General features: G+C 49.4%; 7 protein-coding genes across 7 annotated transcripts; 2 read left to right on the forward strand and 5 right to left on the reverse strand.

The window, feature by feature from the left end:
- Positions 1–109: 109 nt before the first annotated feature.
- Positions 110–1,665, reverse strand: N7496_008520 (aminopeptidase P family protein; the record flags this gene model as incomplete). Its single annotated transcript, XM_056701439.1, has 3 exons — positions 110–310; positions 376–1,408; positions 1,502–1,665. The coding sequence occupies 3 exons, from the start codon at positions 1,663–1,665 to the stop codon at positions 110–112; spliced, it is 1,398 nt and encodes a 465-aa protein (XP_056553502.1).
- Positions 1,666–1,968: 303 nt separating this feature from the next.
- On the reverse strand, positions 1,969–3,372 carry N7496_008521 (uncharacterized protein; the record flags this gene model as incomplete). The annotated part of the gene is made up of 1 exon (XM_056701440.1): positions 1,969–3,372. The coding sequence occupies one exon, from the start codon at positions 3,370–3,372 to the stop codon at positions 1,969–1,971; it is 1,404 nt and encodes a 467-aa protein (XP_056553503.1).
- Positions 3,373–4,140: 768 nt separating this feature from the next.
- On the forward strand, positions 4,141–6,122 carry N7496_008522 (Zn(II)2Cys6 transcription factor; the record flags this gene model as incomplete). The annotated part of the gene is made up of 2 exons (XM_056701441.1): positions 4,141–4,263; positions 4,332–6,122. 2 exons carry the CDS (start codon positions 4,141–4,143, stop codon positions 6,120–6,122), a joined length of 1,914 nt encoding a protein of 637 aa, XP_056553504.1.
- Positions 6,123–6,785: 663 nt separating this feature from the next.
- On the reverse strand, positions 6,786–10,334 carry N7496_008523 (uncharacterized protein; the record flags this gene model as incomplete). The annotated part of the gene is made up of 4 exons (XM_056701442.1): positions 6,786–6,973; positions 7,031–8,189; positions 8,245–9,462; positions 9,534–10,334. The coding sequence occupies 4 exons, from the start codon at positions 10,332–10,334 to the stop codon at positions 6,786–6,788; spliced, it is 3,366 nt and encodes a 1,121-aa protein (XP_056553505.1).
- Positions 10,335–11,616: 1,282 nt separating this feature from the next.
- On the forward strand, positions 11,617–13,920 carry N7496_008524 (bifunctional aminopeptidase/epoxide hydrolase; the record flags this gene model as incomplete). The annotated part of the gene is made up of 9 exons (XM_056701443.1): positions 11,617–11,940; positions 11,990–12,074; positions 12,140–12,359; positions 12,417–12,534; positions 12,591–12,710; positions 12,775–12,900; positions 12,963–12,976; positions 13,027–13,255; positions 13,312–13,920. 9 exons carry the CDS (start codon positions 11,617–11,619, stop codon positions 13,918–13,920), a joined length of 1,845 nt encoding a protein of 614 aa, XP_056553506.1.
- A 286-nt stretch (positions 13,921–14,206) lies between these two features.
- On the reverse strand, positions 14,207–15,284 carry N7496_008525 (uncharacterized protein; the record flags this gene model as incomplete). Its single annotated transcript, XM_056701444.1, has 3 exons — positions 14,207–14,721; positions 14,806–15,145; positions 15,216–15,284. 3 exons carry the CDS (start codon positions 15,282–15,284, stop codon positions 14,207–14,209), a joined length of 924 nt encoding a protein of 307 aa, XP_056553507.1.
- A 998-nt stretch (positions 15,285–16,282) lies between these two features.
- Positions 16,283–16,824, reverse strand: N7496_008526 (uncharacterized protein; the record flags this gene model as incomplete). Its single annotated transcript, XM_056701445.1, has 4 exons — positions 16,283–16,343; positions 16,436–16,460; positions 16,532–16,597; positions 16,647–16,824. The coding sequence occupies 4 exons, from the start codon at positions 16,822–16,824 to the stop codon at positions 16,283–16,285; spliced, it is 330 nt and encodes a 109-aa protein (XP_056553508.1).
- Positions 16,825–25,043: the final 8,219 nt, after the last annotated feature.

The raw sequence follows: 25,043 nt of genomic DNA on the forward strand, positions 1-25,043 counted from the left end.
TGTGTCTTTGTGACCATCAGGTGCTCATATTACTGCAATTTCATGAATGCTCGCTATATGTTGTCTTATCTAAATAATCTGTATTGACCGATTCCTCAAGAGAACTTGCTTATTGCGCAAGGCTCTCGACCTCTGCGATCGCCTTGGGGGCCGAGGTCAAGTTATCGGGACCGTCCTTGGTGACGTGCACATTGTCTTCAATGCGCACACCTCCAACGCTCCAGTAGCGGTCCAGAACCTCGGTGTTGATGTACTTGCTCAGCTCGGGGGACTGCAGGACGGGGTCGATGATGAAGCGGCAGAAGTAGATCTGTAAAAGGCAAGGTTAGTGACGAAAGACCATAGAATAACGAGGGTGAAGGCGGGTTAACTTACGCCAGGCTCAACGGTGATCACAGAGCCGGCGGGCAAGTTGCCCCGAACACGAAGGTAGCGGAACATCTTGTCGGTATCGGCGTAGTTGGGGTAGCCGCCAGTGTCGTGGGTGTCCATGCCCAGGTAGTGGCCCAGACCGTGAGGGAAGAAAGCGACGCTGACACGCTTCTCGAAGATCTCGTCCGCAGAGCCCTGAAGAATTCCCAACTTCAGCAGACCCTTGATAGCGATGCGGTGGGCCAGAGCGTGCACATCATCCCAGCACACACCATCCTTCAACACAGCAATGCACTCATTCTGCATCTCCAGAACAATCTCGTAGATCTGGCGAGTCTCCAGAGGGAAGGTACCAGCCAGAGGAACGACACGAGTAATATCAGCACAGTAAGTCTGATACTCACCACCAGCATCGATCAGCAGGTTACCCTTGCGCTGCTGAGATCCAGCATCAGTCAAGCTCTCATCGTTCTTGACGTAGTGCAGCGTAGCACCGTTGGCACCACCAGCAAAGATGGGGTGATAAGACATCTCCCGAGCACCATTGGCAATGCAAGTGTTGATAAAAGCAGCCTCGACCTCACGCTCATTAGTCGCAGTCTTAGCGGCCTTGATAGAAGCAATATGTCCTAGGGCAGAGATATCATTCGCCTTCCGCAGAAGCGCAACCTCATAGGCATCCTTGACAACGCGAGCATCGCCGATAACAGTCTTCAGAACGCCGAGGTTCGATCGCGCGAAGCCCTTGAACTCAACGCCCTCGGAGACCTGCTCCTCAATAGCAAAAGCCAAAGTCTTTCCATCCTGTGCCGACGCGATCGAGGCCAGGGTCGCATTGACGTCGGTCGTGTACTTGACGTGATCGACATCGTAGAGCTTCTTGGCCTGCTCAGGCGACAACGGCAGACCCGACCAGATGACCGACTCGGGGTCGATGGGGGGAATGAAGAGGGTCAACTCGTCCTTCTTGACATCGTAGACGACCGAGGAATCGGGCTCCAGACATCCAGTCAAGTAGAAGAAGGGGCGACGCTGTCTAAATGGGGGGGTTTCCAATTAGCATGACAAACTCCAGTTGGGCCAAGGGTATAGGAGAAACTTTGGTGAACCAGTAATGTTTCCGACTTACCTGAAAGGCATAGCCTCGTCATTGTCCTCGATAAGACGAGTTTTTTGCGCCTCGAGGTAGATCACGCCGGCCTCGCCATGCTTGTCCTGGAGGACCTGAGCGACACGGCGCGCATGAGCCTTGGCCGGATACTTGGCAGCGAGAATCTCATCAACCGACGGCATTGTGAATTACTTGACGAAGAATGAAAGGAGAGAGGCGGAGGTGACAAGAAGTCGCGGGGTTGCATTTGCTGTGCGGGGCTCCGTTTTTCATTTTCTTCTTTTTTTCTTTGGTTGAGAGAGGGGCGTCGGCTATTGGCGGTATTTTAGATAAAAAGAATGTAGAAAAGAAGAGATAACACAATTTAACGAAATTTGAATTTGTCTCATTACGCGTCAACCATCAATTTCTCTGCAGGGGGGATATATGGAATCATTAACTGTAGCATAAACTGTAAACTGTCACCAGGACTCCACCAAGAAACCTTATACTTCCGACGCTGAAACATCTTCAAACTCCATTTCCCATTTATCGACCTCGGCAAACTTGGCCGCTGCAGCGCGCAATTCTTCGCTCATGATGCGACGCGGTTGGACTTCTGCTTCGGACTCGGATGCTTCTGAATCGGGCGGAGAGGATAGAGGTGAGGATGGTGTTGACAAGTATTGCTCATTCTCCTTGTCGATATCTCCACTCCTGCGCGACCGCGAGCGTCTTGTTGATTTTTGCACGACCGTTGATTTCGCAGCTGGGGCAGACTTGGACCGAGTTTTTCTTTGTTTTTGATTGTTAAGTTTGGACTTGTCTCGAGCATTGCCCAAAGGTTCAGGTTTGCTCGTCCCGCTCCGCCTGGATCGTCGAACAGGTAGGTAGCCCAGCTCATCCTCATCGCCAGACGCCGCATTCTGCATGCCATCGTCACTCTCATCACTGGGGAGATCAAACTGATCCACAGGCCGGCCTCTGCGCGGGCGCTGTCGTCGCCTTGGGAGCAGTCTTTCTTGTAATACAGCGGTAGACATATGAGCTGGGTCTCTGAATCTTTTGCCTGCGAGGCCGCGCTGGGGAATTATGCCTGGAGATCCAGGACCCGTGGCGATAGAGCTCATAGGACTGCTGTCGGGAGGAAGCATCGTTTGGCTCAAGATCTCGGCAAATCGTAGGGGTCGAGGGGTTTCATCGGGCACATCGGGAGTCGGTTCGCGAATATCAGGTGTAGGATGAGGGGTATCCTCGATGGTTTCCACGACGGTATTCGTGATCACCACGGAAAGCGACTGGGGGACTTGGATTTGATCAGAGCGCTTGCGCTTGCGCGACCCGCCTGATGAAGGTAGAGATTCTGAAGGCGATTGCGACTGATCATCTTGTCGTATCAGAAGCGATTTTCCTCGAGAAAGGTGTAATGGTGTCGATTCATCCTCGGGACTGAGCCCGCCCAAGAAATCCTCGTCGTCCAACTCTAGTGTGTCATCCTCTGCTTGCATCATTTGCAAAATACTCTGCTGTCGTGGGCGACGCCGGAAGTTTCTGAGAACGGAGTTCTCGAAACCAGGTGTATCAGGAATGCGCGAGCTCGTGTCGCCTTTGCGCCCCGCAAAGGATAGTGTTGACGAGTAACCACGAGATCGCGTAGGAGGTCGACTACCAGTTCCAGGACAGCTCCCAGTGCCTGGCCGTTCTCCAGTAGGCGAGGACTCGATCGCATGCTCATTGCGCTGGGTCAGGGGTGTCTGGCTTCGAAGTGTGCGTCGAGGGTCCTCGGACGCGCTCTGTGGTGGTGATTTGGCGGCATTGGAGTCGGTCTGGTCGGGTTGTTCGGTGGATTTGGATTTAGCAACCTTGTTGCCTTTTGTCAATCGGTTTCGCTTGGGAGCAGGGCGAGGCATGGTGATGGGAATTGGCGAGGGCGACTTTTGGCGAAGGGAAAAAAGTCAGGCGCGTTTGTTTGGGCCAAACGCGTCCACGTGTGATAGTCTTATCGGCTTATCAGCTTATCGGATCAGCCGCCATCGGGACTTTGGGACTTTTTGACTCTCGCAACACTCCAACAACATCCTGTAATATGGGCCAATCACTTGGTCATTACTGCAATCAATCGCATCTATGGGATCTGATTCACCGTCCGCTTATCATATCTGTGTGAGAGCGGACCGATGGCCTGATCCTGATCGGACTGCCAAATCAACCACGGACGAGTTCCTCCGTGTGCCAGATACTTCGCAGTCAACGGTGATTTGCTGCCATCAGAGTCACCCAGGCCCACTAAACCAAGACTGGTTAAACGTCGAGGGGCGGTACAGCTCAACGCAATCAGGAACAATGTACTGCCCCGCCGTTCCCCGGACTTTTTTTCTCTCGGACTACAAGTTGTCGCAAATCTGACTTGTTCAATGGTACTGTGCACTGCAACCAATGCGCCATCTGACGGGCATAATTCTCGAGGGATATGATGCTCAAATAGACTCTCGCCCCATCCATCGTTGTGGGACTGTCTCTGGATTTCCACAACCTCCCAATCAGTGATGGCATGAGAAGCTACACGACCATCTTGCCAGTGCTATAGCTTCCGACATCAACTTCTCGCCGGAGAAGCTCACAATTTGTCAAAAACGTCGAGATCCACACCCAATTTTTTTCGTCCTTTCCTGGCGATCATGACCCCACCTCCAGAGAGAGACATTGATCCTATCACAGGGGTCGAGCTCGATCTATTGGGCTCTAAGAAACGTTCCAGCGAAGATGCGGCGGAGTACCCGCGGAGACGGGCAACTATTGCCGTGGGTTTCCCTCCAATTTCACCTCGCTTTTTTTTTGCTGAGAACCGACAAGCTAAAAAGTTCGACAGTGCCAGATATGCCGGTTACGCAAGACAAGATGCAATGGAGCCCGTCCGAAATGCCAGCTTTGCTCCGATCTCGATGCCGAGTGTGTGTACCGAGAGCCCGGAATCAAGCTCGATGCTGGCGACAAGCTTATTCTAGAACACCTGACCCGAATCGAGGGGCTGCTTCATTCTAGCTTAGCAGCACAAGGTCCGCATCATCTAGCCCTGTCGTCGACATCCCCGGCGACGAGCAACGACACCGGTATCGGCAGCGAGGACCCAATCACCCGGATGAATGGGATTTCAACATCCGGGAGAATGACGGCGGTGGGACTGGGCTCCTGGGCCAATCCGCCTCCCAGCATTAGTATATCCACTATGCCCAAAGTACACAGCACCCCGGCCCTGCATCTTCTCCAATGGCCCTTGATCCGGGATCTGGTATCGGGGCCCTACGATCCACAGAATCTTCTTCAATTGGAAATGGCGCGTGAACCACTGCGTTTGAACCCGAACTCTGGCTTTGATTTGGCCAACGCACCAGCATACGTTCAAGCATTCTTCAACCATGCAAATATCTGGTATGCATGTGTGAATCCATATACATGGAACCGATACTACCGAACTGCTCTGGCGCAAGGGTTCCAAGACGGTCCCGTTAGTTGCCTCGTGCTCTTAGTACTAGCCCTTGGAGCTGCCAGTCGCAACGGGAGCATCTCGTTCCTACCAGCAGATCATGAGCCACCGGGTCTCCCGTATTTCGCGGCAGCATGGGCGATTCTGCCCTCCGTGATGATGCGAAATTCAGCCATTGCCGCACAGTGCATGGTACTAGCATCGGCCTACCTATTTTACCTAGTACGACCACTCGAGGCATGGACACTGCTGTCCAATGTGAGCATGAAGCTCCAGCTGCTCTTGGGCAACCCCAACCGAGTACCCGCACAGTGGAAAGAACTCAGTGTACGAGTCTACTGGAACTCCCTCCTCTACGAAAGCGACCTCCTCGCAGAACTAGACCTCCCCCATTCCGGCATCGTGAACTTTGAAGAAATAGTCGATCTACCAGGCGGCTTCGAAGAAGAAGACGACGACGAAGACGAAGGAATGGATGGCGAAACCGAAAAAGACGACCGCAGCGGTAGACTCGCAGAAGAATACACGGGACGCGACGAACTCTGGTACTTCCTCGCCGAAATCGCTCTACGAAGACTCTTAAACCGAGTCAGCCACCTCATCTATCAAAAAGACAGCACGCACACACTCTCTTCCCTAGGCCCGATAGTCTCAGAACTAGACTTCCAACTCTCCCAATGGTACGAAAGTCTCCCGCAACCAGTCCAATTCCCACTCACCCAATCACCTCTCTCAAACCCCGTTCAAACGGTGCTGAGATTACGATACAACGCCTGCCGCACAATCATATACCGGCCCTACATCCTGGCTGTCTTTGAAAACGAACAAGCCGGTGCGGACCCCGGCGTCCGCGAGTGTTGTCGCAGGTGTCTCGATGCTACGCTGCGACAGCTAGAACACGTCACGAGCCACCGCGAAGGTCATCTTCCGTATCTATGGCAGGGGGCTTTGTCGATGGTTTCTCAAACACTATTAATCATGGGCGCGACCATGTCGCCGACGCTATCTACGTTGCTCCCGCCTCCGCTGCGGGTGGATGCGATTATTTCTAGCGTCGTTGCCGAAGTTGAGCGGTATGCGCATCTAGCGCCGAGTCTGAAATTATCATCAGAAATCATTCGGGACGCTGAACGACGGCGGCAGATTTGTCTTCGTTCTGCGGGGATTAGCCTTTAGAAAGAGAGTGGAGGAAACTTTTTTTTCTTCTCGACTTCCACTTTTAAAAAAGAAATGGAGGGGATTTTTTGGCGTTCGCATTACAGCGTTTAGGAAATGGGCTCATGAATAACTTTAAAAAATCTTTCTCATGATGTATATACTCTATCCAATGCTCGTATCGAAAAAGAGATTTGAACAGAATCAGAAATGGAAAGTCGTAACTCGCGTATCAAATGCAGCACAGGGTATGTTGGGATCAGGACTTAGGATGAGATGAAGCGGAGGGAGTGCAACACAGACTAGCAGAGGGGAAAAAAGGGGAGACATCAAACAGGAGATAGAAGGAGGAACGAGAAACAACCATGGGTTTAGGTAAGTACAATTCAGTCAGTCCCCATCACAATGGCAATTATGTTCTTCTTCAAATCATATCTCGAGGCGAATCATGGCATGGTATCTTAAAGACATGGCGGAGGGGTGTGAATATAGTATAGACGTCAGAATAATATAGGCAGGTAAATCGGGGGTACGTATTAACCAGGCAATCGGGGTAGGAAGGAGAGCCTGATCTATGGGAAGATGGGAAGGGGATGATGATGATTGGACGAGGAAGGGGAGGAATGGTGAGGTAGAGGCAGTTCTCCACTATAAGATATGCATATCACAACATAGCAAAGCAAACTAGATCAACACCCACTCGCTGCCACGTTTGATGAACTTATCAAGCATGAGACCTACATCAGCCAACGCGAACCGGCAAATATAGAAACCGAAGAATTCAGCTGCATGTCTCGTGCACAGTTCCAAGCCAACGTGGGTTTGAGAGGAGTGTTTAAGCCCTGGGTCCTCGACTTGCTGGGCGATTTGATCTGGAACTTGTTAGCACGGTGGCTGGAAACAGGAAACACACTTGTCTCAAAACATACCTAGTACTTGGGCAGCATCAAAGAGACGTGCTAATGCGCCCATGTAATGAGAATTTGGACCCGAGAAATCCAGTGAGGTCACACTGCGCCGGGCCTGGCTTACGGGTGCCGCCGTCATGGGAACCGAGTTCAAATTCAAGTGCTCCTTGTTGCTATCGCGAGGGGTCGAGAATGTCGGGGTGGTAGTGCCAATGCCCGAGGTCTTAGATCGTAGTCGTTTCCACGTCGGCCTGTAGGATTTGTTGGAAGTGCCAGAGGTCCTGGAGGAGGCCGGCTCGGGGTGAGAAGAATCATCAAAGGACCCATTGGACTTGAACAAGGGAATGGCAGTGTGGATGCCAACCTCGTTACCCAGCTTCTTCGACAATGCAATTTGGACCTGTTCCAGAACGCCCTCGAAGGATTGCATTTCTTCCAACACGGCATCCGCATCATACATATCCACCTGGGCCAGTTTAAGGAGGGCCGCCGTCAGCAGATCGCAGTTTGACACTTTGTCCTCGACAGCCTTGATCTTGACATTCTTCACGCGCCAAACGTCACGAGGAACGAAGAGTTTCGCGGACAGATAACCGCCTTGTGGATGAGAGATCGTCTGATACAGGCATCGCATGAGCCAGAATGGACGGAGGAGGAAGGACTCCGGACAAGGTTCAAGCGGGACAGGTGCATTATGTACGAGCGAGTTGGGGCGTCCCAAAGCAGTGGGGGAGTGGATATCGCAATCGAAAAGGTTGAGACCACCGGTAGGAAGACCGTTTTGTGTAAAATGTGCGGCCGTTGGAGTCGGCAGCACGGGCACACTAGGTATCATTGAAGCCTTTTGGGTATCGAGAGATGGGAACGAACCACTCCACGGGGTGGTAGGAGAACCAGGTGCGGTATCGGGAATAGGGACAGAGACGTTGCGACTGCGGACGGATTTGGAGTTGGTATGAGCCTTGTCGAGGCCGTCTGGAGCAGAGGGAACTTTGCCTATTGGACGTGCAGAGACAGGGAGAGGAGGAAGACCAAGCCCATCATCTTCGTTAGTTTGAGTCTTGGCTAGGTTGATGTCCACGAAAGAACCAACGGAAGGATTGCGTTTTGAAGGATGCAGACTGGCACGGAAGCTGGGCGTCGAAGACCTAGGAGGAGGAGGGTCCTGCGAGGGTTCGTCCTTGGGGAGAGGAGGCGCGGGGTGGCCCCGTAGAGGGAGTCGTCAAGGGGTCGACGTTTGAGACGATAGAGTCACCACGAGGGCGTGTACCGGTTTCGATCGTTAGCTCGCTAGAAGCCAGTCCAGACAGTCGTCGAGCGCGGACTCCAGGGACAGGGGGAGGGCCCATGGGAGGCGGAGGAGGGGGCTGAGACAACGAAGCTCGGTGAGGTGGTAGGCCGGGGAAATCAGACGAAACAGGAATGGGAGGCAATGCCGCCGTGGGGGGAGAGGAAGGCAAGTGATTCCTGTCGGTCAAGTCGGGAGGTAGAATGTTATCATCATCCTCCGTGAGCGTAGACAAAGTCGCACCACCGTTGCCAGTAATGTTTGATGCAGCCGAGCTTTCCCAGGTTCGACCAGACATATTGCTAGAATCCGACTCTCGAGGCAGGGCAGACTTGGATTGAATGCCGAACTCAAAATCATCCATTACGTATCCTTTGGTCATCTCCTCTAGCAGACGCTCTTCCTCTTCGGCCTCCTCGTCCAGATACTCTGAATTTCGGCCCACGGGGTTGTCCAAGCCGGGTTGTTCCTCGTGAATATGGCGGAACTCTCGACCACGGTTCATGGCAGCTTCGGCCTCCAATTCCGCTTCTCGTACCCGTTGCTTTGCCAGCTCAATATTCCTGCGCGCATTCGCTACTATATCATCGCTCTCTTCTTCCTTGTATTCCATCACGGGCTCGAGACCATCGTCATATGCAGCTTCCACTGCAGCGTCAAGGGCTGCATCAAATTCGGCTTCGGTATCAGTGCTGAGGCGACGGCTTGTCCGCCGACGCAGGTACACCGACGAAGCCTTGGAGTTTGCAGATGACGGAGAGGAGGCGCCGGACTCGTCAATCGTGTCAAGCCAGGACGTTGATTCGTTGGTCTCTTGCACCGCTGCGGGTTCGAGGAAATGTCCATTATAAGCTGCCAGATTGTTCCCAAGACCGGCGGGAGTAGTCCTGCCCGAATGCGAAGATGGTCGTAGTGATTGGCGGCGAGGAGGAATCGCCTCGGAAGGTAGAGACCTGGATTCCTCAAAGGCCGGTTGAAGGCCCAAACTGGAGTGGGCTGAGCTATGCTGGCTGTCGATATGGGAGTCATCGTGGATCGAGGCGTGAAAGAGCTCCCCATAGGACTCTTGACTCAAAGGGCGCTCGGGAAGCGCTTTGCCATCATCGTCCGGCATCGGGAAATCCATGCGCTGAAGCTCGGTAATTCGTATCATATAGGTATCGCGCTGGAAAAAGAGTTAGCTTAAACCGTGGTTTTTTCCCCAGAAAGAGAACTGAATTTAGTTGGCAGACTCACGATTTCCTGAAGCTTAAGCTTCTCCTCGTCGCCTCCATTACTCCGCAGCATCACAAATTGCAGCAGCTGGCAGGCATCGGTATAAGCCTCCATTGCACCCTCAAAATTCGCGGCATTGTCCAAAAGCACTGCCGTATTCGCCTTTTGCAGCGCTTTGGACAGCATTGCCTTTTGCGTCTGTCCATGTTGTCGATTCTCCCCATCGCCTTCACCATCTGCAAATGCCGCGCCATCATTCGTGCGCATCATTGTCGAATCGTGGTAGGGTGGAAGATTACCCAGGTCTCGAGGGTCATTGCCGGAAGAATTCTGGAATATATGGCTAGAAGCTGTGAAGGAGAGGTCGAGATGAGAGGTGTCTGGGTCGGTCGAGAACATCTCCGATGCTCTTAGCTCGGGGAGGCTCAACTCGGGCAATTCGGCAAGCCCGGGCGCGTGGTGTGGACTGTGACCCGATAAGGACATCTTGGAGCTGCCGCGACGGTGACCAGTATACTCTGATGGACTCTTGCTGGATGCGGTGGACTGCGACCAGCGGTTCAAACTTCCCAGTCCTTCTTTAATAGGACTCGTAGGCGCCAACATGGGAGGCCGATCCGACCCGTTCTCCGACACCACCCCCAATCCCGTGGACATACCCGCACTGGAAGGATTTCCTAATCGATTCCTCGAGGCTGGCCGTGACGTGCGTGAGGCTGGTCGATTGGGGAGGGGGCCAGACGGGGGCTCCGTGATAGGGCCCGAGGGACGTCTCGGGTGGAACGATCGCGGTTCATCTTCCAGGGCGGAGCGGTGTAGCATTTTCAAGGTGGGCGGAGGAATGAGATTCAAGGATTATAGACGGTTCATAGGCCGAAGCCTGGCATTGGAGGATATGAAGATAGTCACGGTAGTGGTGGGGTGGGTTTGTGAAGCGGTGATACTGGGATTACTGGCGGGAGATCAGACGGGTAAATGGATCGATTGACTGCGGCGTATTCGAGAGGGAGACGTTCATTCTATGTCGACGGTGTGATACTCCTACACATCGCTTTTGTCGACAATATCGAGGGGTCTATCGCAAGGTAGTCGCGGGCAGGCAAGACATTTCGCACAATTGACGGAGGATTCAGGGCTGGACTGGCGCAGGACTCGGAAGAAAGGAGAGAGGGAGAGGCGCGACCGAGGAGAGATCGAGCTTGTCGCAAGAGTGTGATATGTGTGATGAGAGTCAAGAAGGACGAGGTTCAGGGGGGGCCGCGGTCCCACTGGAAGGTCCGTTTGGTCCGATTTGCTTCTGGTTTGGTTTGGTTCAGGGGTGGTCCGTGTGAAGTGGCCGGCAAAATGGTCGATGCGGGGGAAAAGAAGGAGGAGGAGAAGAAAGATTGGAAGAGGGGTGAGAAGGATAGAGATAGTGGGAGAAATCAGAGAAAAAAAAGCAAAAGCACCAAGTGCAGCTGAAGAAGCAGAACAGAAGTAGAAAATCTAGATGTTTTTACTTGATCGGCTAGAAAAAAAAAGAGAGAGGTACAATAATTGGCAGGTCGAGTGGACAAGGGCGGGTCGACAGAAAAAAGGGGGAGGAAGAAGAGAGTCTTTTTTTTGCCTCCCTAGCGGGCCAGCAATTGAAAGGTGAATAAAAGAAAATGGCTAGGAAGATGATCAGCAAGTCTAGAATTGTCTAGTTGGACATAGACAGCATGACTAGGCTATACGGTGGTAGTTAAGAAGTCGATGTATACAAAGCCAAGACTACGAAGGTTTTAGAGTTATCAGAGATCCGAACATCACCGTCAAGCTAACATCCTGCAGATTATTATTCTTCTCGTAGAAAGATACTAAACTATAAATCCATTTCATATTATATACATCACATAAACATTCTCTTATCTTGTTCATGTAACCCTACCACTAATAACCAGACCCATCCAGAGTCTCCCGCTTAGCACCGGATCCAAAGGGAAAAATATTTTTCTTCTGGACTATTCGACTGGAAGAACCACGTATGATTAATCCCACCATCTTTCGCCCGCTCGGACGTCTCTATTCGTCTTCCAAGCTTCATCTGGGTTCCTTTCTGTTCAGTCCTCGTGTCTTATCCAGTATGGCCGTGGCTTCTACCACCCCGCGTGATCCTAACACGCTGAGCAACTACAACAACTGGCGCTCCACTCACGTCACCGCCAACTTTGACATCCTCTTCGACCAGAAGAAGCTGGTCGGCAATGTCGTCCACAAATTCAAGTCCACCACCGAGGCCCAGTCTCGGGAGATCATCCTAGACACCAGCTATCTGGACATTGGTGACATCAAGGTGGATGGCCAGCCCTCCAAATGGGAGTTCCTGCCCGCCGTCGCTCCTTACGGCACCCCGCTGAAGATCGTCCTCGATAAGCCCGTCGAGCTCAATGGCACCGTCGAGGTTGATGTATGTACCAACTCGGGTCTAATCAAGAGAACATCGCTGATTCTGCTAGATTGCCGTGAAAACCACCGACAAGTGCACCGCCCTGCAGTGGCTCACCCCTGCCCAGACCTCCAACAAGAAGCATCCGTATATGTGTAGGTGATGCCAGTATGAGAAACACCCTGGCTGCTCTCTTCTAACATGAATAATCCACCATCAGTCTCGCAATGCCAGGCAATTCATGCCCGGTCTATCTTCCCTTGCCAGGATACCCCCGATGTCAAGAGCACTTTTGACTTTAACATCACCTCCCCGCTCCCGGTCATGACCAGTGGTCTGCCCATTCGCCAGTCGTCCATGACCTCCCAGTCTGGAAACAAGCTGTACCGCTTCCACCAGTCGGTCCCAATTCCCAGCTATCTGTTTGCCATTGCATCTGGGTAAGTAGTCTTCATTAATAACCCCGTCATGAACTCTCTCTGACATTCCACTCATAGCGATGTCTCCGAGGCACCTATTGGTCCCCGCAGTGTGGTTGCCACCAGCCCGGATAAGCTGGATGAGTGCAAGTGGGAGCTCGAGGCCGACACGGAGAACTTTATCAACACGATCGAGGTATATCCCATCATAGTCACCCTCTAGAAGCAAGGCTTGATGCTAACATTATGCAGAAAATCGTCTACCCTTACGTCTGGGGTGAATACAACGTCCTGATTCTGCCTCCTAGCTTCCCCTACGGTGGCATGGAGAACCCCATCTTCACTTTCGCTACTCCCAGTATCATCTCCAAGGTGCGCTCTTCATAGAAAGGGGAGGAAATGTTGTCATCAGGCTCAAACTTACTTGTCAATATAGGACCGCGAGAATGTCGATGTCATTGCCCACGAGCTGGCTCACAGCTGGAGTGGTAACCTGGTTACCAACTGCTCATGGGAGCACTTCTGGTTGAACGAGGGCTGGACCGTTTACCTCGAGCGCCGCGTAAGTACTCTTGTACCCCATGCCCACCCTCATTGTGACTTTGCTGACCATGTCCTGTTTAGATTCTGGCCGCCGTGTACGTATTCAAGATCCGTGCCCCTTACTGGCCAATTCTAACTTCTACAGTCACGGCGAGGCCTACCGCCACTTCTCTTCCATCATCGGATGGAAGGCCCTGAAGGACTCTGTGGAGCACTTTGGTGAGGACCACGAGTTCACCAAGCTGATCACCGACCTGAAGGGTAAGGATCCGGATGATGCTTTCTCCAGCATTCCCTACGAGAAGGGCTTCAACTTCCTGTTCCACATTGAGAACCTCGTTGGCAAGCCCAAGTTTGACAAGTTCATTCCTCACGTACGTATCCTCTATCTGCCACCTACCCTTCACCCGCATGCTAATCCCCTGGCTAGTACTTCACTACCTTCAAGTGCAAGTCTCTGGACTCTTACGAGTTCAAGGCAACCATCCTGGACTTCTTCCAGTCTGACGCCGAGGCCTCCAAGCTCCTGAATGAGCTGGATTGGGACAAATGGTTCTACGCACCCGGTCTGCCCCCCAAGCCGGTCTTTGACACCTCCATGGTGGACGTTGTGTACGCCCTCGCCAAGAAGTGGGAGTCCCTTCCCGACTCCTCCTTCAAGCCTCAGGCCAGCGATCTCGAGGGTCTGGCCGCGAACCAGATCTTGGTCTTCCTCGAGCAGATCCTGCTGTGGGAGAAGCCGCTTACTCCTGAGCTGTCCAAGCTGATGGGTGAGGTTTACGGTCTGTCTAAGAGCTCCAACATTGAGGTGGCCAACTTGTACCTGCAGGTTGGTATGAAGGCCGGCGATGAGAGTGTCATCGAGCCTACTACCGAGCTCCTGGGCCGCATTGGTCGTATGAAGTTTGTCCGTCCCTTGTTCCGCAACTTGCAGAAGATCAACCGCCCCGTTGCTCTTGAGACTTTTGAGAAGTACAAGGACTTCTACCACCCGATTTGCCGGGGTATGGTTGAGAAGGACTTGTTCGGTAAGAAGTAGACTCTCGACATAAAAGAGAGCCAGGGAAGAATATCAGAATGAAAAGTCTGTCTTCGATACACCAAATCCCAATAAATGCATCTTCATCTAATCAAATATTGTACATGACGGATTAATCTCGTAACGACCGGGTGTCATCCATCACCCCATCCCTGCTATTAACACAATATGAAGAAAAAAAAGAATGGAGAAAAGTCCCAAACACCAACAGCCCAGTTTTCCACAACCCATCTATCAACCAACCAACCAACCACCCTCCCATCTTCTCACTTCACACCTTCACACCTTACAACCCCTCAACAACCTTCTTATCGAGCGCCGAAAATCCAAAAATCTTCGACTCCTGATCACCAGCCCCACCCAACTCCATCACAATATCCGCCTCATCCATCCTCGCCAACTGCGCCGTCACCCTTCTCATATAAGCCACCACCCAAGCAACCTTACTCCAATCCAACTCCTTCCCATCAGGCCCCGCAGCCTCCGCCTTCCAAAGATTCCTCCATACCGCCGCGCCAAGCACGGCGTCACCCTTGATCAGGCCCTCGTCGTAGGCGGCGATGATACCGCGCCATTGGATGAAGAGGTCCTTGAGGTACTTGTTGCGGATGGAGCGGGAGCCGATGTCGTGCAGGTCGTCCATGCGGTGCTCGGCGTTGTGGGAGAAGTGGTCGATTAGATGGCGGGAGTAGGTTTGGAAGGATTCGCGGTTGGGGAGGGCGCGGAGGCGGACGGTTAGGAGGTACATGTGTAGGAAGGTGATTTGGGACCAGGTTGAGAATGTGGGGACGAGGCCGAGTTCTGGGGAAGTGTAGTGCGATGGTTAGTCGTCTAGTTATGGGGTTGTGTACAGCTTAAAGCTTGCTGGCTGGCTGGTTGGCTCACCTTTATACCACCAGCTGTCTGAAACACCGAGATGCTCGCCGGACTCGGTAGTCGGCACGGGGACGCCCTTCTGCGAAGCTTGCGGCACTTCGTAGTCTGCTTGGCTCGAGCATGCCTGGAAGAGTTTCTGGGTCATGCCGTATGCGATATACGTTTCGGCTGATGCGCCGGGGGACAAGGCGCTCTTCGCGAGACGGGAGATAGCTGAGCCCTGGGAGTAGGAGCGCATGGGAGAAGTGCGCAGAGCAGATGTAGAGGAGGTAGCATTGCGGCTACTGCTGCTGACACGGACAGAGGTTGAGGTCGTGGAGGAGAGATATGCGCGCTGGTTGAGCTGGCGCTGTATACGGGTTAGGGATGCTTTTGACAGACGGGCGGAGGGGATGAATTGAGATGGATAGGCAACATACCTGGAGGTATTGGCTCTGGGAGCTGCGGAATTCCCGCGCCCATAACGTTGACAAGCGCGCAGTGGACATGGTAGATGGTGTTTTGGATCTCAATAATTTCGAGGACCGGTTTGGCCTGTCGCTGGTTCGGGATCTTTTTTGGATATCGAAGTTCGGTTTGCACTGTTTGTTTTGGGACGGCCGACCATCGATGGTCGATTGTCAGCACGTTGGAACTGGCCAATCAGATTAATTTTCAATAGTTGTTCGGATTGTTTAACATGCCACTTTATTTATTCATGTAGTAGGATTCATTGATGGAAAATTCTGTTACAGAACGTCTTTTCAGGTGTCTTAGAAACATTTCCACAGCGCTTGGTGGACCTCTTAGTCCGAATGGTCGGAGTTAGTTTATTGAATGGATTATCTCTGGAGATATACGAAGGGTAGCCCCTAGACTATCTGCTAGGGGAGAAATAGCTACTATCCTATTAGCTACGCGCGGCGGCTTTTTATATTATATGACCCACATATGCAATATGAAATTATCCACACGAAAAGTTCATATAATTCTATGGTAGAGTCTATGCAAAACTTGTAGCGCTACAGCTATACGGCCGTATTCAGAGATAAGCCCAGACGCTTATACTCGGCCTCCCTATTCTTCCTTTGTTGAAATGCGGTTGAAAATTTTTTTCTTGCTTTCCCATACTTGTATTAAGTTCCTTCTCGAGTGAACCTTATCAATTATTTAGTGTCAGAGTTCTAGCCAGCCTTCTATAAGTTATTCTATTAATATATTCTTACAATTCTTGGAAAATTCGTTTCTCCAACCACACTATCAATTCGTTTTCCCCTAATACAATTACTGCAATTTTCTATTTTTTTTGTCTTTTTATGCCGAGTAAAAAAATATCCTAGAGCCCATCTACCAGCAAGAAGACATGTAAACGGAAAAATGAAGATCCTCCACCTTCAAAGCCTTTGTTTTTTCCCCCTATACACCCTAATGGGTACCACCCGTCTTCCGTCGTCCACATTTCCTTAATGGCGTTCAAATAATGCAGTTATGGCTTAGTCTGTGTGTATTAGACTTTCACGTAGGCATCGAGGGGCGAATGATGATCGAATGGACCAGGAGAGTTGCCACTATATGTGTAGCAGCCGAACATGGAATTCCATTGAGCCCAGGTGCAGTGAGCTTCTTGTGCACATAGGTCCACACATCGTTCTCGACTTACGCCGCCTCGATTGTATGTAGTGCCACTTTTAATAGTAGCTAGATAGAAACTTATGATCAGCATATAACACAGAATACTTAGGATGTCTTGACATACATTTCTGGCCGAGAAGCTCCCAGGTCCTTCCTGCATGCAGAAATTGTTTTTCGTCTGAAGAAGGGCCTATATCGAGTTAGTTGAATTCTCCCACAAGGATTCTATCAACACTTACAGTTTGCAGTGGCCAACGTCAACGACGGGGTGGAGGGCTTGCGACACTCATTAAGTTCTCTCTCGAGACTCTCGATATCATTCTTGTACTTAATACTCTGTTCGTCTTTCTCCCGTTGGCAGATCTTGATGTTGTTATCAAGGTTACCCTTCTCCGATTGACAAGCTTCGTACTTCATGTGGAGGTCACTCGTGATTTACTGGTATTCCCGGTTCCTCAACTGTAGGTCTATCTGCTCGGATTGGCATTTTGTAGCGATGGTGAGCTGGTTCGCGAGTTCATCTTCACAGGCCTGTTTTTCATGCGGGCATTCTGGGTCAGGCTGACTTTCTCCACCTTGAGGAACCAGTGTAGGCTTAAAGTAAACAGAACCTCGCCCATGAGAATTGAGAGCTATAGGGGAATCATAGAGGACGCAATTCTTCTTTGTGTATTGCCATACCACGCCATGACAATCCTTGTCACACAGGGCAACACATGCCTCAGCAGAGCCCACATTTTCTTCACGGAGGATAGAGCCGGCAGCCTTGATGTGGCAAGTATAATCGGATGTCACGCCGTTGTCGAATATCCTCGTTCCCTCGGTCTTCCCGTCCGAGCATAGAGAGCGGTATTCGAGAGGCCCGGGCGACTGAGCTGCGCCTACTTCTGCCAGCCATGCTAGTGCGAGACAGGAGAGGAAGTTAATAATAGGCCAATGTATGGTAGTATTAGGAGCAAAGGCTGAAAATAAAGATAAAATATGGTGATGATGCATTTGAAGATAGAGGTTTGGCTCCCTTTTAAGTGATACCTGAATGTCTACAACGAGATACTTCTTGCTTCCGTGCGTTATATCCCTTGAGTAACTATATATGATCTACATGTACGCCTTTTCGATATATGCAAGGCGTACATAGTGAGGGGTAGCTGCCGATCGACATAACTCGCCGCCTATTCTATAGACAGTGTCGGAATATTTTAGTATATTATTGTGTCCTACGCCGACAGGCCCGGGGACAGATAAGCTGAGGTATACTCTGGGTCGATGTCTAAGTTCCTATTGTATTTAGAAGATCCATTGAGTTTAGCAAGTGGCTAGCTATAAGGGACTTGGTCGCGGCTCACCAAGACAGCGAGCCGATGCGATGTAACATAAATGTGACGAAGACCTACCAGCACTCATAAATAGGCTGATAGGTTGGAATGTTTCACAGCATCCTCAAACCACAATATTGGAGACGCTGTGTCTACCAATACAACTTTAGATGAAGTCATGGTACAGAAATGAGTGCAGCTATTATCGGTGGGAAGGTGACACTACATAAGCTTTGTAAGAATCAGTCAAACTATTACCACAGGCCACAGGAGTCAAGAAATACCGAGGATTCTGGACCTGCAAAGTTTCATGTTCGAAACTCTCCAAGATTGAGCTTGATAGAGAAAGAATTGTGGCTGCTTGAAGAGCGTGAAACTTTCGATGAAGTCAAGCCTTTTAAATATATAATCAAGCAAGGTGACGAATTTCAGGTAACCAAGGATTGATATACTGGGACAAATATTTAATCAACAGAGTCAGGAAGTTATAATGTAACATTGGGCTGAACATCAAATGTGGGGGACCATATAGCCTATAGCCCTCTTGATCAATTTTTCATTGTTCAAGATCTCATTGTGCCGTATTGCTCACCGGGAAGGCTGGCGATCATGACGTAGAGTTTGCCGATTCGTCTAACGCGTAGATATTTGTGTCCGCTGCATCTTGCTCCTCGAGAAATCCAAACTCTCGACCAGCATCTCGGCGGCACAGCGGCCTTGATTGGCAGAACGCAGGCCCAGCCATCTGGATTGCCCGTAGACAGGGCAGGGGTGATTCTCACCAGCGCTCTTTATGTAGGGGGTCAGGATGCTTTTAAATAATTTACTTCCATGGTGGTTCAAGCACATACGACCATAGGGTGTGGAGAACAGGGCTTCCCGTCCGCTCAGCCGTACTTAAGCCACATATAGTATGCGGTTAATTCTCAAAGCGCCCTGGGCCTTAGAATGGCGTCGAAATTCATCCTAGCGTGGGTGTGGGTGATATGGGTGAGAAGTCTCGAGACTGGGGTGATAGAGGTGAGAACGGGGGTGAGAGAGGGTAAGAATAGAGTGATAGCGGGTGAGAATCCCTACTTAGGATCACCTATAGGCCTTCTTTTACTGGAGTCCACCGTATAAATATAAGACTTAAGTAACTGTCTAGCCTTCTGTTCTTATTTTCTTAGCGTTTAGCTATCTTAAAGATAATATTCCCGAAAGACTTCTAAAAAGAACTTAAAGAAAGAGCTATATATACTGCGTCATGTGGCTTTACCCTCGAATATCAGAACAACAGGGAAGAAGAAAGTAATACTATATACCTTAAATAACTTACTCTAGCTACTCTCTAGAAATATAAGGATATAGTTAAAAATTAGGTATTATATATAATATTGTGTCAACACATGGATGTTGTGGGGTCATGTGACGAAAGACCTACTTACATAATCCCTCACTACTTCTGGGGAATTGTTACACACACAGCAGCTTTTGCTAGCCGCACAGCAATTATGTAATATCCCGCATCACATAATCAATTTCGCCAAGAATCCTTACCATACATTACCGCAGCAACTGCATTACTTACCACTATAGCAACTGCATTCTATCAACTACTACTATAAGAGGCTCTCTTTCTTCTAATCAATCTTCATTCAATTGATCATTCTTCATTCAATTGATCTTTCTTCATTCAATCATGAACCCACCAGCTGAGCAAGTCTTTGAGAGTAAAGAGAAGCTCCTTGCTTCTATCCAACAGCATGCTCTTGCTCATGGATATGCGATAACTACTGTCTCATCAAGTAGAGATAGAAACATCACTCTTGGATGTGATAGAGGTGGTTACTATCACGATCAGGTCAATGCCCCAGATGGGGCGAAGCGCCGGAAAACTAGTACAAAACGAATTGGCTGCCCTTTTCGTCTCTATGCGAAGAAGCTTAGAAGCGATCAGTGGGAAATCCAGGTTAGAAATCCTATTCATAACCATGAGGCTGATGATAATATGATTGGTCACTCTATAGCACGACGTCGGCAGTTTACCGAAGATCAAAACCAAACTATTCAGGATCTTACTGATATCGGGTCAAAGCCACAATATATACTAAGTATAATGCGAAAAGATCCTAAAATCTTGATTAAGCCAAGAGATATCTATAATATTCGAATAGCATCAAGGCAAAAGAAACTTGGTAATTCTACACCGCTTGAATTTCTAAGGGAAACCCTTCAAAATAATAATTGGAGATATGCATTCAAACAAGATATTGAAGGTCATGTTCAATTCTTTATGTTCGCTCACCCTACATCAATTAAGTATGCTAATCAATATAATAGGGTCTTTTTATTAGACTGCACTTATAAAACGAATCGATATAAGATGCCCCTTTTACATATTATCGGCCTTACACCATCGAATTCATCTTATAGTATTGCTTTCTGCTTCATGCAAAATGAGCAGGAGGAAAGCTATAAGTGGACTTTATATACTTTTTTCTCATGGCTAGACCCCTTATCCTTTTCTCCAGTTCTTTGTACTGACAGAGATCTTGCTTTAGTAGGTGCAATTAAATCTATCTATCCAAGAAGCCCACATTTATTATGCGTTTGGCATATTAATAAGAATGTGCTTGCAAAGACAAAGCAATATTTCTCTTCGAATGAGGAATTTGAAGCTTTTATACAGTCTTGGAAATCGCTTATTAATTCATCTACTCTAGTTGAATACGAAGATCAACTCGCTAAGTTTGAGACTAGATTTAGTCAAATTGCTCCTGCTGCTCTTTGATATATAAAACAGACCTGGCTAACTTATAAAGAAATGTTCGTTAGGGCGTGGATAGGCCAATATCTTCATCTTGGTAATTGGGCAACCTCACGAGTAGAAGGCTCTCATGCTATTTTAAAAAAGTATATAGGGTCATCAACAGGTGATATCCTCTTTGTTTTTGAACGAATTAATATCGCATTAGAAGCTCAGCACTATACCCTTTCGTCCGATCTTGCAGAAGATCGGATTAAAACGCTAAATTTTTGCTCACACTTTCTCTATTCGAATATTACAAAGAGAGCATCACAATACTCGCTTCGCCAGATCTATAAGCAAGCTTCTATAGCTAAAAGAGCTACTCCCGAAGCCCCTTTATCTAATTGTACTAATATATTCTCTAGGACAATGGGCCTTCCATGTGCCCACCGAATCGCTAGCTTATTGTCAACGTATCAGCCGATTCCACTAAGCGATATACATCAATTTTGGAGGCTTGGCCTTGGCAATGAGCAATCAGAGTATCTGCCAATACTTAATCCTCTATTACCACCGCTGCCACCAAGGAAATCAACCAAAGATACATCATATCAAATCAACAAAACATCAGACCAACGGGTTATCAAGAAGAAAGCGCCATCAAAGTGCTCAAATTGTGGAGAAATTGGCCATACAATACGTTCCTGCAGGGTATAATAGGCTATGTAAATAATATGAAATGATCAATTGAATGAAGATTGATTAGAAGAAAGAGAGCCTCTTATAGTAGTAGTTGATAGAATGCAGTTGCTATAGTGGTAAGTAATGCAGTTGCTGCGGTAATGTATGGTAAGGATTCTTGGCGAAATTGATTATGTGATGCGGGATATTACATAATTGCTGTGCGGCTAGCAAAAGCTGCTGTGTGTGTAACAATTCCCGCTAGCCGCACAGCAATTATGTAATATCCGCATCACATAATCAATTTTGCCAAGAATCATTACCATACATTACCACAGCAACTGCATTACTTACCACTATAGCAACTACATTCTATTAACTACTGCTATAAGAGCTTTCTCTCTTTCTATTGATCTCTTTGCTCATCTGATTCCTCATCTGATTATTTCATATTATTCATATATACTATTATACCCTGCATGAACGAATTGTATGGCCAATTTCTCCACAATTCGAGCACTTCGATGGTGCTTTCTTCTTAATGACTCTTTGATCTGATGTATCTTGGTTGTTTTCCTTGGTGGTGGTGGAACTAGAGGATTAAGTATTAGCAGATACTCTGATAACTTATTTTTAAGACCTATCCTCCAAAATTGATGGATGTTACCTAGCGGAATTGGTTGATGTTTTGTTAATAAGGTAGCAATTCGGTGGGTATATAGAAGGCCTATTTGTTACGCGTTGCCGACCGGTCACTGTGAGTTAGAATGTTCACGGGTTATGCTTGCCTAATTCCAACTGCGGATTCCAAGAGTATCTCTCAATCGTACCGTTGCCTCGCGAGGCCTTACTGCGGGATGGATCCTGTTGAGTATCTTGCAGAACGTGCCAGAAGTGCGCGCCAAGTAAGTCAATCACTAAGTGTTACCACTGAGTGAATCCCCTACTTGTAGGTTGGGTTGTCTTGAAGGTGAACTGTGAAGTGCAAAGTACTAAAGGTAGTAACCGAGTAACAATGTAGGAAAGGTGCTGTCCTAGTAACTTGAATGATTGATCGCGAAGAACTAAATACATGATGCGAAATGAGTGTCCTTATATATCTAGCCCTTCCTACTCCCGACCTACTCCCTGGGAGTAGATCTGGAGTCACCGTATACCCCATCGCCTACTCCTTGGAGTCACGCTGGGAGTATATCCTTGGCGTCACGTGTGGTTTTACCGGGTCCTTGCACTTGTGGTGTAATCTGGGTGTTGGTAAAATGGTGGCCGTTTCCTGCGTCGCGCTAACCGTCTCATGGAGTAAGCGGGTATTGGTTGTGACGGTTAGCCGTAGGCCGTTTCTGGCTTCCGCCCAGAGTGTCTGCCTTGGGGCCCTGCCGGGGCTCGCCCAAGTATACCGAAACGCACGTGACAACGCTAATCCTTAGCGTCCGTGGGATGATTGGCCCTCCGTTGTCCTCAAATAACTGCGGCCCCCGCGCCTCTTGAGGTCCGTAACATCATCCCCTCCTTCCTTGTCCTTTGTCCTCAAAGGATTTAAACGTTGGCCTCTCCCCCTCAGGTAAGTGCATGTTTTTCTTCTTTTTCTGATTTCCCCATCGGCCATGTCCCCCTTGCAACATGCCTGTTGATAACAAGACTCGCAAACAAAATAGGCTCATCCAATACCAGTCCATTCTGACCAACGGGTCCGTTTCCGAGTCGCCTTGCGAACATTGTCTTTCCCGTGGTGTTGATTGTGTGATGGACTCGAAGCACCGTAATTGTGCCGAATGCACCCGTCGCGGTCGCAAATGTGCGAAGAAGTTCCACAGCGAGTCCGAATGGCAGAAGGTGCTTCGTGAACAGAAGAAAGTTGATGATGAGCTCGCTCAAGCCGAGCAACAACAGATGGAAATAATGATGAAAATTATTCGTCTCCGCAAGCAACGACAATTCTTGCGAACTCGTAATGATCGGATGTTGAGTCACGATGCCGAGATAATGGAGCAGTTGGATGCTGAGGATCCTCTCAGTGCTGAGGATCTTGCGGAGCTGGATCGTCTCGCCGATGCCGAGGATGCTCGCGCTCTTGCCGCCACGTCAGAGAATCCTACTCTGACCCAGATGCTGGAGATGAATCCGATGTCGCCGTCTTTCTGGGGCGACCTGGGCCTCTCCGTGGGTGGCGTTGGTGGAACTGCCGAACCAGCCGGTGGCAGCCCATCAGGTTCTCGATAGGTTCCCAAGTGTTCTCCGTTGTATCGTATCCTTTCCATTTCACCAGGTAGTGAGGCTTTCCGCTGACCTTGTTCATGTTCAGGATTTGTTCGACCTCATATTCGTTTTCTGTTTCTTCTTCTACTTCCACATTGGTAGCGATTTCGGCGTTTTTGGGTGCTTTTTCCAATAATGAGACATGAAAGGTTGCATGGATGCGTCGCATGCCGTTAGGTAGCTTTAGACGATAATTGAGCGGTCCTATTTTTTCCGCGATTTCAAATGGTCCCAATTTGAGGTGGTCGAGTTTCGCGCTGGGTCGTCTGGTGCGAATGTTGCGTCGCAAGAGGTAAACTTTCTCCCCCTTTGAAAGTCCGGCGCCTCCTGGCGCGATTGGTCGTAGTAGAATTTCATGCGCATGTTGAGAAACTCGATGTCCCTTGACAGTTGTAGATGAAGCTGTTTCAAGCCAGTCGCCAATAGTCGAGATGACTCCGCGAGTGGTTGTTTTCCGATTGGTTCTCCGATAATAGTGGGATTAAGCCCATAATTTGCGAAGAAAGGCGTTTCTTTCGTGGTTGCATGCATTGCATTGTTGTATGCGAACTGCGCCATTGGTAGTAATCCTGCCCAGTCGTCTTGCTGGAAGTTCACGTAGTGTCGAAGGTATTGTTCTAAGGTCTGGTTGACCCGTTCCGTTTGTCCATTGGTTTGCGGATGGTACGCGGTAGAGAGTCTATGCTCGATGCCAAGTTGATCCGCCAGTGACTGCCACATGTTGGATGTGAACAGCTTGTCCCTATCCGAGGTAATCTTGCTCGGTGTTCCATGATTGGTGAATACATATCTGAGTAGTAGGTTGGCCATCTGTCGTGCATCGATGGTTTCCGTTGTCGGTATCATGTATGCATATTTGGTTAGTCGGTCGACGACTACCATAATCATGTCGTTACCCTCCGAAATGGGTAGCTTCGTGATGAAGTCCATGGTAATCCATTCCCATGGTTGTTTCGGTGTTTCCGCCAATTTCAGTTCTCCGTATGGTGCGTGTCGCGATGATTTGTTCCGTTGACATGAATCGCATTGTTGAATGTACTTTTTGACTTTTCTGTGTAACGCTGGGATGTAATAATTTCGTGTAATTTTCTCGATGGTCTTCTCAATTCCGTGGTGTCCTTGTGTTGTTTCGTCGTGGTGCAATTTGATGATTTCGTTTTGAAGGTTCCCAGGAACGTACACTAGACTGTGGATGTAGACTAAGCCGTCCCTGGTTAGTGCAGTGCTGTTGCCTAGGATCTTCTGTATGGATTCGTCATTGGTGGTTGCTTCTCGAATCCTGTCGATCCATTCGTCGTTTTGCAATTCGCTGGTTGCTGCGAGTGTTTGATGGTTGTAAACGATGTTTCCTTCCTGATCCGTGGTTAGGATCGCGGGTACTGCCTCCTTGGTTCCAAGTTCGTAGTCCGGTCGTCGACTTAGCGCGTCCGCTACTGCGTTCTCAGTCCCCTTGCAGTGTACGATCTTGAAATCGTATTCGGCCAGTGTTTCTGCGTATCTGGCTTGTCGTCGAGTGAGTTTCTTTGTTGTGGTGAAGTATGTCAAGTTGTGGTGGTCCGTCCTGACCGTCACAGTATGTTTTGCTCCTTCCAAGTATGCCCTCCATGTTTGGAATGCCGACACTATAGCCAGTAGTTCCTTGTCGTGGACAT

Source organism: Penicillium cataractarum (genome assembly GCF_028827025.1).
Source record: "Penicillium cataractarum strain IBT 29864 chromosome Unknown utg000007l, whole genome shotgun sequence".
NCBI classification, from domain to species: Eukaryota; Fungi; Ascomycota; class Eurotiomycetes; order Eurotiales; family Aspergillaceae; genus Penicillium; species Penicillium cataractarum.